Source organism: Eretmochelys imbricata, chromosome 3, assembly GCF_965152235.1.
Source record: "Eretmochelys imbricata isolate rEreImb1 chromosome 3, rEreImb1.hap1, whole genome shotgun sequence".
Taxonomy (NCBI): Eukaryota; Metazoa; Chordata; order Testudines; family Cheloniidae; genus Eretmochelys; species Eretmochelys imbricata.
In genome coordinates, this window is record NC_135574.1 from 57,762,778 (window position 1) to 57,779,321 (window position 16,544).

The 16,544-nt window shown below is 42.3% G+C and overlaps 1 protein-coding gene across 5 annotated transcripts in view; it reads left to right on the forward strand.

The window, feature by feature from the left end:
• The first annotated feature begins 3,879 nt into the window (after positions 1 to 3,879).
• KCNQ5 (potassium voltage-gated channel subfamily Q member 5) overlaps positions 3,880 to 16,544 on the forward strand; it is a 515,957-nt gene continuing 503,292 nt past the window's right edge. For all 5 annotated transcript variants that reach the window (XM_077811612.1, XM_077811613.1, XM_077811617.1 and 2 more), the window contains exon 1: positions 3,880 to 4,241. In XM_077811612.1, the coding sequence (XP_077667738.1) occupies positions 3,880 to 4,241 (362 nt within the window). The remainder of the gene's footprint in view (positions 4,242 to 16,544) is intronic.

The window sequence follows — 16,544 nt, forward strand, 5'->3', positions numbered from 1 at the left end:
CCTGCAACCTGAATTTAGGGTCCAAACTCTGTGAGGGGGTGAGGCTTAGCACACAATCCTCTCAGTGGCAACTCACATGGGCTATCTTAAACTGCTTCCCTACCTATCATGTTGGCTTTGTGAATCTCAGTCTAAGGCACCTATCTTTCCCCATTCCTTATATAGGAGCCTAGCTGTCTAATTTAGGCTTTGTGGATTGCAGTGTTGTTCCTGTAATTTTCTAGGACGTTCAGAGTCACAACACCTAATTCCCTTTGTGGATCCCACCCCCTGTTCCTGCAGAGATGTGACTGTACACTGAGACTTTCTAGAATTTAGGGACCAACCCTGCCAACACTTTACTAATGTGAGTCAAAGAGACTTATAACATGTATGAAGTTATGCGTAAGCGTTTACAGGATCAGGTCTTTAGTAACTTAACACTTATTTTACATACCCATTGCTAAAAGGCACAAGGGGGATGAAAGACGAAAATGAAATATTGACTTAAACACTTGCATCAATGCAAAGGGGGAGTGCAAATAATTAGTAAATGCAGAACTTATTGAGCTCAATTTACAATTCAAATAGAGAGGAGTGAAATGAACTTGCAATTAATAAGTTACAGAAACTTTTTAACATTTGTTTTCATTTCTGTGTGTGTGTGTGTGTGTTGTATTTCAGTGTATACTGTTCCCGCTCCCCTCTCAAGATCTGTGTTTCCACTATGTCTCACTTGTGTTTTTTAAAGTTCCTGTTTGCTTACAAGAGGAAATCTAGTGAAGAAATGAAGCAGATCAAGTTCTCTGATTAAAGAGCTTTGGAGACATTTTGTAACACTAAATAAAATATTTGTTAGTTGCCTGTTCTTAACTTTAACCTTAAATTTCTCATAATTTATTTTAGCATCCATTTTGCTGTAATCTTCTAAACAGTTAAAAAAACAACAACCCCAAACGCTCAAACTTTAAACTGGCCTCCTAGATCTTACATTTTGATTTTCTTTGAAATATTTGATCAACTGAAAACAACTGTATTCTTGAAATATCAGTATCTGTGTTTCCGAGTTTCCTGGTTGTAATAGACAGCAGAAGTTTTTCATTATCTCAGTATGAATTAATTTTTCATATTAATTACTAAACTACACTTATTGCAAAACACCACAACACCTAGTGGACAAGTAATCAAGCCCCACCTGCTTTATAATTAATGTGATGGTGCAGAGCATAAATGCTCTGTCTAGCTTCCTGTTATTTTATCCTGCACATGTGAAATGATTTGTTTAATATGCTGCATCTTCTTTAGAAAAGTAAGGTAACATCCAAGGAAGCTGGTCATAACTAATACCTTTTAACAGAAGGTTTGCTTAAGTAAAGACTGCAGGAGCAATCCCTCAATGATCTTTTAATTGCTTTGACATTAGTTAATTGTTCTCACATGCACATAGGCTTTAACAGTATGGGGAACAAGTCAGTAAGGGCCTAATTTTAGAGTTCCCAAACTAGTTTGAAAATTAGCCCTAAACAATTAGACTCCAGAGAGACTGCTTTCAGGAGACGCTTGATTAAACATTTCTTAATTTAGGAGCGAGACTTACACGGGAATGCATGAACTTATTTTTGTTAGCATTTTTCTTAATACAGAGTTAACAGAACAGTCCCACAAGCAGAAAATCAACACAACTATCGCAATTAATAGTCAGTGACATGAACAAAGTGCCAATCAAAGCACTAAAAGAAGGTTATGGAGGTTAAGGATTTGAACAGGTTTGAGACTTAACTAAACGCTAAAGGGGTGGAAGCACTGTAAGCCAGAGGCGGCTCCAGTTAGACTGGAAGTAGGCAGAAAGCCCTGTGCCCATTCTTCAGGCACGTGTCACGGTGCCCTTTTGGGAACTATTTATTTTCAAAACAGCCTGCGTGTGTGGAGGGCGGGCGGTGAACAGTTGACTTTAGGAAATGGATACGCTGATGAGTTTTAGCTGCAGTATGCAAAGCAGCAGCAGGCTCGGGTTAAGAGGAAATGAGTAATGTCTTCTGGTTTACTACAGCAATACATGTGCTGCTGTAGAGAGAGAGAGGCCAAGCAGTGCCCTGGGGCTCTTGCAAATCCACGCTGATCTAGCGTGTAGCCAGGATGACCAGCCCTGACCCCTCTCGGCGTGCGGATTCCCCACTTCTCTCGCCCTGGGCGAGTTGTGGCGGCCGGGGTCAGGTGACCGCCCGCCCGGAGCGACTCTCCTCGCCGGCCGGTGTGTTCAAGAGGGTGGGTGGCGGTGGAGTGCTGGGGGGAGTCACGTGGGGCTCCTGCCGAGCGCACGTTGCTCCAGCCCTTCCCCAGAGCGCGCGTGTGTATGTCTGGGCGAGAGACGCTCCCGCAAGAGACAGCTCAGGAGGGAGCCGCGGGCGCTGCCGCCGAGAGCACAGCTAATAAATAATAATTAGATAAATCCCGCTTGCGCAGCCGCCTGCCTCGGTGTGAGTGGCGCGCCTCAGAGGAGAGGGACGCGGGGTAGCTGCGGGTGTGGTTTTCTGCACACTCACCTTGATACGCTGGGAGAGGCAAGGAGCCAAACGCCCACCCTCAGCAAGGGGGAGCTTTGTTTTCTTCCGTTCCGCTCGGACACCAAGCGCCGCCCAGCAATATCTTCGCCTGCTGACTGACCATCCTTTCCTTCGCGGGTGCGAATCCCTGGCACTTGCTGGGAGTTTGCAAGCACGAGAGAGAAGGACTTTCTTTCCCTTTGGGCTTGGATTGACTCTCTTCCCTATCTGTTAATGCCCAGCGCCCCAATCAGCGAGGACCCGCCAGGGCCGTTTATTAGGATCTGCAACGTGGGGGATTATTTGAGACTTCAAACCTGATCCACATTTCTGTTTGTGTAGCTGTTTACTGTATACATCGTGCCACGCTATACGATTGGGCGGAGGAGGGAAATCTGAAAAGCTGTTGGGTACCTACGAAGGGAGGCTGCTCCAGCTGACAGCTCTCTCCTCCATAGTCTCACAGGAGCTGCCGCTAGTGGGACTTCAACCGTTTTATTACTTTGGCGGATTTAAATGGACATTTCCCGACAATGTGTATAATCTCCAGGAGCTGCGTGTAATCAGCCGTTTGCTGTTTTCATCACCACTGTCATTGCCCGGGCATGGTGTTGTTTACCATTGAAAAGTGGTCACACTTTGGAGCATTTTTTTCAAGGGATGTACAATTACTTGCTGACTTTCTCATGCATTTGAAATTAGAGCAACAGCTTGTTAGGTCGACTGAGGTGCCCGTCAGAGCAAAATGTACTGGCCAAGCCAAGGACAGGCGCCTTCTATGTTAATTTCCCCCCTAAAGCTGCCCTGGCTTTATATTTTTTCCTCACTTCCCTACATCCTAATAAACTAAGAGAGCTTCTCCCAAGAGATGCATTTCCCCTTCACGGCTTGATCCCCTGTTGGCCGGCTCGCTCGCTGAGAGACCATATTATTTCAAAGTTGTTGTGGTTTTTTTTAAAGAAGGCTGAAGGGGCCGAGGAAGCCACTCCTGCCTTTCACGGGAAGGTGCGGGCACCACCAGGCTTGGGGAGCTGCTCAGGAGTCCCACCCTTTGTCTGGGGGACCCGAGGGGCGAGTCGGGGTGTTTGGGGACCGCTGGGCTCCTTTCCTGCCAGAAGCTCAGGAGAAAGGACCCTGCTCGATCAAAGTGGCCCACACGGCTCCCCCTTGCCCGCTCCGCTTTGTTTCCCTCCTCCGGGGGAATCGTTTGGACACTGTGCCCCTCTCTCACTTCTGCCTTCTCCCCTGCTCCGCAGGCCGCTTCCCTCCCGCCCCTGGGGAAGCTGATCGCACGGCGGCTGCCCGGGCCCTGTTCCGGTGCTGCTCTTGCCCCGCTCTCAGCGCCCGTGGTGATGCCATGCCCCGCAAGCACAGCGGAGGAGACGAGGGCAGCTCCGCCGGGCTCTGGCTGAAGAGCAGCCGCGCGGGCAGCGGCATGAAGGATGTGGAGTCCGGCCGCAGCAGGGTGCTCCTGAACTCGGCCCCCAGAGGGGACGGCTTGCTCCTGCTGGGCACCGGCAGCGCCATCGGCCGCGGCGGCTCGCGGGAGAACCGGCGAGGAAAGCCAGGGGGAGCCCGGATGAGTCTGCTGGGGAAGCCGCTGTCGTACAACAGCAGCCAGAGCTGCCGGAGGAACGTCAAGTACCGGAGGCTGCAAAACTATCTGTACAACGTGCTGGAGAGACCCCGCAGCTGGGCGTTCATCTACCACGCGTTCGTGTGAGTACCCCCCCGCCGGCCCGCACCTGTCCCCGCCAGCCCGGCGCCTGCTCGCCCAGGCAGGGGGTGTGGGGCGAGGCGCGCAGCAGCGAGGAGGCATGAGCGGTGGCACGGCCCCGCCCCGGCTCCTTGAGCATCTTCCAGGAGCGCGGAGGGAAGCGCACGGCTGTGGCTCGCCTGCAGCGCTTCTCCAGGGGTGGGAGGCAAAGCGAGGGAAAGTCCAGGTTGGAGAGCGGGGCTTGTCGGCCGGTGACAGCCCCCAGTGGAGGGCGGGAGAGAGGGAGTGGCGCTCCCCAAAAACCCGCCAAAAAGTGACTCAGAAACGTCAGCGTTTGGGGTGGTCTGTGCACGCTGCAACCGCCCCCCCCCCCCGCAGCTCGCCACTCCGTTTAAACGCGGTGACAGCAACCGGCAAAGGGAGCCACTGCCATGGGAGACGGGGAGCTCTGCTGTGCCGGGGGAAGCGCGTAGCCCTCGGGGAAAGGCCCGCGCGTTGGCGGTCATTTCTGCAAGGGACTGTGCTGGGGCAGGGCTGCCCGGGCCAGCCGCATGGCTCTTTGTCACTCGGACGGTTGGCCCCGGCAGCCAGCAGGCAAAGGCTGATCTGGGCTCGCTCGTGGCGCTATGGGAAGGTGGGAAAAGAGAGGCAGCCTAGACCTGACCATGAAGCGGAAAATGCCCAACGAGGAATTGATTGGAAGCAAATGTGGACTTTCCCCTTCGGGCCTTTAAATCCTTCCCCTGCTGAAAGGGTTTTAATACTGTTTTCCCACCGCGTCCGTTCACTCGCTCGTGTAGCCAGGCTCTTACTACAGTTTCGTCCCTTTGGTTATTTTTAGACACTTTTATAAGTGCTTCTTCCCAGAAACTAAACAAAAAGCAGAGCTAAGGGAGGGAAAGAGGGCAGAGTGTTGGTGCACAGCTTTTCGACCGTTTTCGATCTGTTCTGAAATGTAAGTTTGCAGGTGTCTGTTCATGTTAGAGGTAGGAAGCACCGAGCATCTGCTTGCAGATGCGGTTGTATCTGTTGCTTGGGAATTGGAATTCTTGGCTGCAATAACTTGAAAAGGACGGTGGGGCGATTGTAAAAGGCCAGGATGCAGAGATGGTTCATGAGCTACGCATGAACTAGGTTCTAGTCAGTTCTCTTTAATATTACCCCTGCACTTAAATATCCAAGTTTTTGCTTCTTACAAACCAGGACTGATGTAGTTTAAGATGTTTACTCCATTTAATTATTATTGGCCATTTTCTCATTTGCATCCTGCAGTGTGTTGTTTCCATCATTATGAATTCATTAGGTATTATAAATAATCGCTTTGATCATTATGAACTCATTTAGTATTCATGCAAATTGCATATGTATTTCCAGTTGAGTTCCATAGCAGCAGTAGTTAATGGACATAGTGTTACTGTTATATTTTTATTGAAATATTCAATGTTTAGGATTAATTCCAAACTAATTCCTTTTAGTAATGATCATGATAAATTACTCTGAGACTTCCAAGAAGTTCCTTACTATTTCTCATATAGTTGGGCATTATTTAGGAAGCACTTAGTAAATTGTTATCTTGTTATGTAGTCTTAATTTATGTTGTCTCTTGAATGTTAATGTCATTTCAACTTGTACTAGTAAGTTACTCTTCTCTTTTGGATGTGTGCGCAGTGTACATGGGTTTAGTAGAGGATGTGACTAAAATGTTTCTTGTGATTCTAGATGTTATCCTCCAAAGAGAATTCAGGTGTATCTTGAATTGGCTCCGTAAGACAGGGTGTTGCTTATGTGATGTAGGCTTTAAAACCCTACCTTAAGCAACCCCTTTAAAGTATCCCCAGGGTTTCCAAAACAAATTAGTTCAATATTAGTCCTTTTTTATTATTATGTATTCTGTCTGCATCCAAATACATTTCCCTACACCAAAGATCATTCAGTCTAAAGACAGAGTTTGTGAAGAAGTCGTTGCAATACACCATAGTCCTAACCCCAGAAAGCTGCAGTAAACCAGATGAACTATGACTGATGTTAAGACTAGTCAAAGAAATGTTTTTTCTTAAAATATTGTGCTTTACATTTGAAAAAGTACAGAAAATTTATCTTTGATATTATAAATTGTGTGTGAGCGTGGGTCACTATCTTTAATCATAGAAAACTAACATACTGCACAGGATAGAGCAAATGCAAGGTTACTATTCTTTGAATGGTAGTTCCAGGAATTTCATTGAAAAGATGATTATGTATAGTGAGCAAATGTCAGTTGTAACACTTTCAGTAATAAAGCAACTATTTGTTAAAAGCTGTCTTTGGTAACCTATGATCAAGTAATGCTTTGTATCACACCAGCATGGGAATCCCCAAATCCTTCTTTAATAACAGTTTTTATAGCCATATAGAGTATCTTGCCAAGAACCACTGCACTGTGATTAATGAGGTACTTCAGGGATAGATTTACTTAGTAGACCAAAATTGCTGTCGACAAAAAACAACAGAAACAGGTCTGAAGTGACATTTCATTTAGTGAAAGATTGCTGTCAACTAAGTAGAACTACTTATTCCCCTCTAAATGGTTCATTATGAAAATCGACTGTGGTAGACTGAACTTTTGTTATTTTTGTTCACTTATTGTGTACACTTTGCTATTTGTGTTTTTAATAGGAATCTCTTACCCTAGGACATATTCTGGCATAGACAGTACTTTACCAATACTCTGAAAATCACTTTTTAGGACACTTCTTATTGCAGTCATCATGTAAATACCAAGAAATCCTACTTTGAGACTCTTCTGTTTAATTTGGTAGCATAATGATAATTATTAAATAAAATCCAAGATTAAAATAAAGTTCACAGTATTAAACCTATAAAAAAATGAATTTCCAAACTGAGTGAAGTCATGACACAGCAACACTGTAAACAAGGAATATTGCCAGATGCCTTTAGATAATTGCCTGCATAGAATGAGTGCCAATTTTAGTTTTTAATTACAAATGGCAATTCTGGCAACTGGAAATGCCAACAAAGTATCTTTTTATCTGATCAAAGCTGTGTGAAGCATTTTGGAAACACTATTGTACTATAGTAGTGTATAGTACACCTAGTAGTACCACTAGTTCAAGGATTTGTCAGTGTTTCTATTTTCACTCCCATTTTAATGAGCTTTTTAACTTGGCCATTTGAAGCTCCATTGGGTGAAAATTTGGCAAAGAGCTCATTACTTTGGATGCATTTTTTCTGTATAAATTATTTTTATCTATTGAGATTAAAAGAATATATACAATTTTAAAAATATATACAATTTTCAGTGTTTCAGATGCATCTTTTGCAACCATCTGATTGAACATAACTTCATCTTGGCAGATTTTCTACACAGATATTGTAATGTTAAAAATGACAAATCTTTTGAAAAAAATGTGTAACAATCAAGTTATTTACTTGTTGAGATGCCATTTCTGAGCTTTGTTAATGCATATCTACATTACCACAGAGTCTATTATTGATGTTATAGTTAGGGGCTATAAATTGTTAAACCTTATTTTCATGAGAATATAACACTGGATGTAAATATCACTCTGATCTGCATGATGACATAATCACAAATTTTATTTCCTCCCCCAAATTTTCGGTTTTCTTAATTTTTAGAATTCGAAGTTTGGTTGGTTGGGGTGGGGAGTTGCAGTATTTATAAGTGGCATTATCTAATCAGCAACCAGTCCTGGAGTGGAACTTTCATGGAGTTTTTCCATGCAGAAGGACTTTAGATCTGGGTTTAATCTGTAATATTGTCCAATTTATTCAAAATGGAAAAACTTTTGCCATTGTAAATAAAGGAGTAAAGGGAGCTAGCCATTGAGGAACAGGTATAGTAAGTTAAATTTTAGAAATCAATGAGTTTGGTTATTTGTGTTTCATTCCTAGAGTTTTGTAATTTTACACAGAAAGGGTACCATCCTGTGACCTCTGGATTTAGTGTTTGTTATTGGGCAGAGACAGTCACTTAAATAGGATTATAGTGGGTAGTAAGGGTTTGCCAGATCAGACCCACAAATTACATGTTCCTTTACTTACATATTACCTGTGTGCATTTTATTGGTACTTCATGACATGGAAGTTCTAGGTAAAATCTGTATTGTAAGTCTGGGCCATTCGAAAGGCAATTTTCCCTAATCTTCAACTCTTAATGGTTTAGGAATAGTTCAGATATGAACACGGATAAAATCAGAATGTCCAATACCAATTGTGAGTAACGAGGCTGGCCTCGTAAACTCATGCTGGTAAAATCTTCATATCACACCACCTAGTCATTTGTGTTCGTGCTAATATTTAACATGCAAATACATTAACAATACTAACTTTTCTAAAATTGTTTTCTCAGAGAGCCCCTAAAATGCTGATTCTTTTTTTTGTATCCATTTGTGTAGAAATACAGTGAACTGTTGTTTGCGTGGTACACTACTGTAAGTGCTTCCAACATTAAAGCCTGAATATTGCTCAAACCTGTCTTCATAACATATTATCTGCTTGTTTTTGTTAAGGCGACTATTGAGTACTGATTTAATGATTATCAGCGACAATAAATATAATCCAACACATGAAGTTTCTGTGGGGGAGATTTTTCAAAAGCTCCTAACTGCCATTGAAAGTAAATGAGTGCCTAAATGTAATTTGTGCCTTTTGAGAACATTTCCTATATCTATTTTTATATATGGGTTACATATCTGAATGTCTTTACCAGAAATATTTGGAAATCTCTCCATAATCTCTCTATGAATTTCAGAAGTGTAAGAGTGTGTGTGTGTGTGTGTGTGTGTTTAGTTATCTTTCTGATGAGCAGCTGGAGTGGGGGGGGAAGCTTTGCCCTTTGATATAATTATGGGTATGATACAATTATTTGTGTATATTTTTTAATTTGTTAACATTGTTTAATCTGTTGAGATGCAAATATTCCATTTCTTATTAACTTGCTTGTGATATGGCAGTAGGGTTGCCAGGTGTCCATTTTTTTTTTTCCGGAACACCTGGTCGAAAAGGGACCCTGGCGGCTCCGGTCAGCACTGCTGACCGGGCCATTGAAAGTCTGGTTGGTGCAGGCTCCCTACCTGGCTCCGTGCGGCTCCCAGTAGCAGTGACATGTCCCTCCTGCTCCTAGGCATAGGGGCGACCATGGGGAATCCACACGCTGCCCCCTCCCCAAGTGCCAGCTCTGCAGCTCCCAGTGGCCAGGAACCATGGCCAATGGGAGCTACGGGGGCAGCACACAGAGCCCCCGTGGCTGTCCCTGTGCCTAGAAGTCAGAGGAACATGCTAGCCGCTTCCCAGGAGTTGCCTGAGGTAAGCGCCAACTGGAGTCTGCACCCTGAACCCCCCTTCCATGCCCTAAGCCTGTATCCCAGCCTTGAGCCCCTTCCTGCACCCAAACTCCCTCCTGGAGCCCACAATCCACTCCCTCACAGAGCCTGCACCGCACCCCCTACCCCAGCCTTGGGCCCCCTCTTGCACCCAAACTCCCTCTTGGAACCCACACCCCAACCCCCCAGCCCCGAATCCCCTCCTACACCGTGAACCCCCCATTTCTGGCGAGTGATAATTTTACCAGGAATTCTGTTCTTCCAGCTTTGTTCTCCAAACATATTTGTTGTTTGAATATTTTTCTCAGATGTCTATTGAGTAGTGATTTCTGTAGCTAATGACATTGATCAAATGTCAAATATCATGCCATTGATATTTAGGCAGAACTCCCCATTCTGATTATACACTGATGGCATGATATGGCCTAATATGTTTTGGAATTAGACATTATGCACTTCTCCAACTCTTTGGCTGTATCATTTCTCTGATGAACTAGTCACAAAATCTGGTAAATAGTATTTTATTTCTTTTTCTCCCCTTCTCATTTCTGTTTTACTTGTTGGAGTTCTCGTTTCCTTTTTTCTGATTTTGAAGGCTCTAGGGAGGCACAGTGTTTGGATTAACTGTGGTGTTGCCTTATGTTGAAGTGATACAAATATTGTTGTATCAGCAATCAGAGGTGTACTTCAGGGCATACAATGAACATATGTGGCAATCCTCTGGAGCTTGTTTCAGTCCACTTCCAGGATCAGGGTTTGCATTTGTAAAGCAATGCAAATTTATGCAAAACTCAATTCTATTGGGTCCTGAGGAGGAAAACAATGGAATCTCTATGACCTGTCGTATAACTTTCAGCTAAATGCAAGACAGAGATTTTTTTTTTCCTTCTATATAACAATAAAAATGTAGAGGCATTTCAGCATAAATCTGCCATGGATATATTGTGCTGGGAACAAACTATACATAAGCATGAATGCACATACCTGGGCAAATTTATTTTCAGTACTAGGATGTATAGTGTAATTTATATGTTAAATATTCATCCAACTTAAACAGTGGCACACCAACAGCAATACCACAGCAATTAAAAATTGCCTTTGTATCATTTATTACCTATGATGGTGGAAGAGAAGGAGCAGACAACAATGCTTCATTCCCGCTCTCCCCTATGGTGTTCCATGGGCAACACTTTTGCTGGAGAGCTACTGAAGATTCTGGAATTTTCAAGATGTTATGTAATGAATGTTCTTATTACTTACACATCCAGAGAATAAATACAAGTGACTTTCACTTGCCTTCATTCAGTCTCTTTGGGTCTGATCCAGCTTAGTATGGGCCCGATCCCACATGTTATATATTCAGCTCTATGAGCTATGTAAGCTCCATAAGGCTGCAGATGCTGGCTCCACAGCAGATGATCTGTCCAGGGGAAACACTGGGTTGCCACAAAAAGCAGAACTTCTCCCCACCCTGTAGGGAAAAAAAGAACAAAAAACATTCCTCAGGAAAGAGTTACTGAGAGTCCTGGACCTGAAAGACTGCAGATGAGCTGCATCCTGTTCGTTCCCTCACATGGGTGTGTACCCTGAAGGAATTATGAACCCTGCATGACCGCAGGAGAAAAGACAGTGTTCTGGGCCATTGTTTGGAATAGATTTTTAAAGTGAAGGTAATGCCTGGAAGTACAGTCTGTCTCCCATCTCCATTTACTGAGAAGTGGGTCAGGCCTTATCTTATGATTACTATTTTGCCAGGAGGAGTCCTTCTCCTCCCCCCACCCCCGATACCCTCTGTGAAAGTATACATTGGCATTGTGTTGCAAGGAGTCCCACCTCCATTTTCCTCTGGTCAATCCTAGGTCCATTTTTCTTAATGTGTGAATTTTGAGCATGATGTGCCCTCTTTTTGTCTCCCTGTTTATGAAAGAATCTGGGCTTTTTAAAATTTATCTCTGACTGACATCCAATCCGCCAGAGAAAAACCCACACCCACATGAGGTCTCTTATATCAAGAAAGCTCAATATTTTCTAAGATTCCAAATGCTGTATTTGGTAAAGGCTGTGTGGAATGAAATATATGATCCATGAGGAAAGGACAGCCATGAATGCCTAGTGTAGCATGGGATGCTGATTACAGCTTGGAAGAAGGAGCAGCTGTGGTGGCTGCAGAGGCCAGAGAGGTTTTGGCTCAGTTATGGGACAGCATTTGTGTGACACATTTTGACTGATCAGTTTTGTAATTCTTTGTGAGCTTAAAAACAATTTTTTTAATAGGATAAATATACTGGAAATGTAAATCCTCTATTTGAATAGGATTATTTGAACAGGATTATCACTATGTCCTGGTGTACCTTCAACCTAACAGTGGAAAAATAGGACTAGTTTATTAATATGCATCAGCATTAAATTACTGTTAAGTATTATTTTTTCCAATAGTAATGCAATGAGAATTATGTCTAACATAATTAAATTGGTGGCATTTTATGTTCAATATTCAATCATTACTGCACTCAGTATTTGTTTTAATAATACTAATCGTAATTAATATATTTTCTAGTATATATGAAGTCAGTGAATTTTTCCACAAGAATGTCACTATAATGAAGATACTTAGTTTATTATTAAAGTAAGTAACATACCTTGTTTTTTATAAACAAACACATTGAAAACAAGCCGAGTAATTTCCTTTTAAATAATATAAGCCACCAAAATGTCACAATAAATCTTCAAATATTAGCTCTCTGGGGCTTAATGGGTAGTATCTTGCTGTATTTTAGTGACCCCTGACTAAGATGGGAGATATACTAGATGCCTAAAGTTTAATCATGTCCTGATTTTACTCAGGTTCATGTTTCCATTACTGTAGGTTTGGGGCCTGATTCTGCTCCACTGAAATTAAGGGAGTTTTGCTATTAATGGGAACAGAACTGGGCCCTTCATATGTGGGTAAAAGAGCTGAGCTTTAAAAAACCCCAATATTATCTAATGGCAAACCTATACCATATAAATACAGCAGACCCAGTTTCAGTATCCCATTTTTCTAAACAAGACAAACGTCTCTCTTTACAATATCAAATCTTTACTTTTCAGAGGGGAAATCTTTCCCTTGTGCAGGTGATTGTAATAAGCAACAAACTGATTCTCCATATTATTTTCTTGAGTATTAATGCTAGTATGTCTGTCTAGATAACCTATCCGATAAGAAATATAGATTGCCTATGGGATTACCACCACAGTTCAGTTAAGAAAGCAAATTCAGCACCTAAGCCAGAGTTCCTTCGTCAATTGCAAAATGATCATAAAGAAGTTGCCTAGCTGAGGTCAGAACAAGCTTCTTAACTCCCTTAACTGGCAGTCCAAAGGTTCTCTCACAGATTAGATGTATGGTCAAGCAATTTTGTCAAATTTCTGATAAGAGGTTGACTATTTGCTGGTGCTAACTGCCTGAGTACAGTATGGCCAACATTTTCAAACTTCGTGCCTAAGTTAGAACCTAAATTCATATTTGAATACTCCTAGTAGGCCCTTATTCAGTAAAACACTTAAGCATATCTGTAAGTGCATTCTTGAATAAGGACTTCAACATGTTACCTAAATGCTTTTCTAAACGATTACATGATTTTCAGAGGTGCTGAGCACCTGTAGATTCTTTTTAAGTTAGTTGTTTTGTTGTGATTTTACACACACTTTACAATGTTCTATAACGAATAATTACAAGACAGTTAGCCTTTTTTCAAAGCTCGTATGGAGTAAAAATTAACAAATGAATCACGCTCTTCATCCCATTAGAAAGAAGAAAGGCAGTTCTGTACCTGCCCACCTTTACAATTCAGGCAGGATTCTCCTGTTTTCTATGGTATCCATCATCTGCCTGATCAAGCACATCATCTTGTGATACCCAGTCTGAAATAAGAAAAGGAGGACTTGTGGCACCTTAGAGACTAACAAATTTATTTGAGCATAGGCTTTCGTGAGCTACAGCTCACTTCTGAGCTGTAGCTCACGAAAGCCTATGCTCAAATAAATTTGTTAGTCTCTAAGGTGCCACAAGTCCTCCTTTTTCTTTTTGCGGATACAGACTAACACGGCTGCTACTCTGAAACCAGTTTGAAACGTAAAGACATGAAAATTTCGATTTCAAGGCTTTCATTGTCTTTTAATGACTTTAGTGTAACCATACTTGATGTCATATTGTATCAACACATCAGTGCTGATTCTCACAGATGATGAAAGCAAGAGGGAAACATTCTTTCCTGGTTCAAGAGAATGAAAAAGATGGCAATTATACAGTTCAAATACTCAAACTAGAGTACTAATGGGTTAGATAAGATAGTTTGGTAAGTTCCCTGCCTAAGTCAGATAGTCAGAACTACTAGTCCAAATCTAAATTCTTCTAGTACCTTAATTTTAACTTCTGTAGGTTTTTTTAAAGTCACAGATCACTATGGTATCTGAGCACCACTAAGGAGAAGTAAATGCACAAATATCTCTCTTCCAGCCCTACCAGAAAAAAAAAGCTTAAAGTTTTTGTTTGCAATAAGATGGATATTTATTCATTCATTTAATTTTATTTCAAGTTAGAATAAATAATAAAATACCACCCATTCACATGATCTAAGTGGCTTGCTGGTCATTTGAAATTACAAAACCAAAATGCAATATAATATGCCATACAGTCAACTTACCGGTTCTATTGAGCAGCAGCCTGTAACCAAATACTAACATCCCTATGTATCTGCCTGCACTTCAGCCTCCTTAGATTTTCCTCAAAGTCTAGATGAAACAAATAAGCTTTACAGCCTGCCCTTAGAACATGTGCTCTCTGTAGGATGCCCTGCTTACCAAGTGGGTGGCCGCCTTTCTGCACCAGTTCCAGCTTCCAAATTGATTCAAGATGTAGCCCCATGTGGAATGCATTGAAATAATCAAACCTTGAAGAGACAAAGGTATGGATGATGGAAGCAAGATCTGAACCCGAAAGAGAAAGTTGTCTGGATGGGCCTAGGTGGTAAAATGACCTTTTAACTGTTGCTGTCACCTGACCTTCTAAGACTGGATTCCCACAGATCAAGGGAGGTGGGGGAAGTTGTCAGCAAGCTGTTCTGTGGAGAACAGACTGACAAGGACGCAGACACAGGTCCTGGAGGAGTGTCTGAAGCAGCTGGGGCCTTCCCAAAATTCCAGGGGATGGTAATCCTCAAGGAAGCCTAGCAATCCATATAGCCTGTTTATTATTTTAAGGTATTTTTCTTGCTTTGGTGCTAAATAAACAATACATGGTTTAATAAGGTTGTTTGGTCACTGCGTACAACTGGTCATTGCTCCTGGAGGAAAGTGATCTGCAGGTGCCGAACTAAATTTTGCCCTCTGTGAGGCACACTGCCAATTTTTCAAAGCCGTATAGTAGATCTGTGGTGGTAAGAAATAGATTAAGAAGAGATTATATTTTTTTACTTGTATTACTTACTTAGTATTGTGACCTAGGATAGATTTGGAACTCAGGTCTCCATAAATCAAAGACTGTATTTTACACACTTTCCCAACTAGCCTATAGATGAGAAGGGATTCTTTTATTTAAAAAAATCCCCAAAACACAACAACAAACAAACTTTTGTAGGCAAGGCATGCTCAATCTATTGGTCCAGTTCTGCATCGTAACACCACTACATTGTGCTTATTAATATAGACTTAGAATATCTGTTTCACACATCCATTTGTTTGTTTTATTTACAGTTTATGTAATTGTGTGTTTTCATTGCCAATTTAGTGCACTATGGAACGATCTGAGGGAGATGGGAATGTGTGGACATTCAGCTGAAGGAACTGTGGCAAATCAAGAGAAAAGAAAAGTTATTTTGAGGTCTTACCCTGTCTAATCTCAAGGTTCCCCTCACCAAGGCCAAGGCAAACAAGAGTCTCAACTGCCTTGTTTCAGGGCAAAACAATGTAAGGTCTTGAGTTCCTCCTTTTCTTCAGGAAAGATAAATCATATAGCCTATGCCCCCTATTCCTGTGTTTGTTACAATCAGATTCCTCTAACTTCTTCATCCTTCATGAAAGAGAAGTAGAAACATTTCAACCCCCTCTTAACAGGCTTTAAATGAAGTCTGTGGTCCCTCCTCAAGTTTTAACAAAGTCATCTGTGGACATCTGATTTCCCTTAACATGGCTGCTTGGCTGTTCTACCCCCAGCAACAAACTTCCTCTTTCTTTTATGTGTGCCATGCAAATCTAATGCCGGCCCTGTGTGGTTAACCCCCTGAAACCTGCTCGTGGTCCCCCAGACCTCTGGTTGAGAACCACTGCCATGCTCGATAGCTAAGAGGCTAATGAGCCTCATCTGCTTCTGTGCCCTGCCAGTTAACCCTTGTCTCCTCTCATAGAACCCTGGACTGGAACCTCAGGGCTTCCTGGTGAGACCACCCTCGTGACTTTCCAGGGCCCCAAGTGAACAGTACACCCCATCACAGGATAGAGGTGACGAGTAGACCTCTCGTTACAGTATTTCATATCCTGGAAGGTTGTAATAATGTCAGGATAGTGGAGTTTGCATTATTTTGGCATTATAAATGGCTGTCGGTGGCATGTAAGTGTATTTAGGTTTACGTGAGTAGTGAGCTATTTGGGCATTTGCAGAAAAAGAATATGTGGCTCTGTTTAATACTGGCATTAAAATGTGCTGTCTACTGAATCACCAGCACCTTTCTTCAGCACTTAGAAAAAGGAGAAATATTCTACAAAAGGAATAACAGAACATAATGGTAAAACACCAGTGATTTTACATGATATTCTCAGGTGGCTCAGCTTCTGAGCAGGAGGCATAGCTTGACCATAGCTATGGAAAAGAATATGGAATACCAGCAAATTAATGCACATACATTTTTATTATGGTTTCTGCAGCATATTTCAATTGAAAGAGTATGATTTAATGTTTGTTTGATTCAGATATTAATAGTAAATATA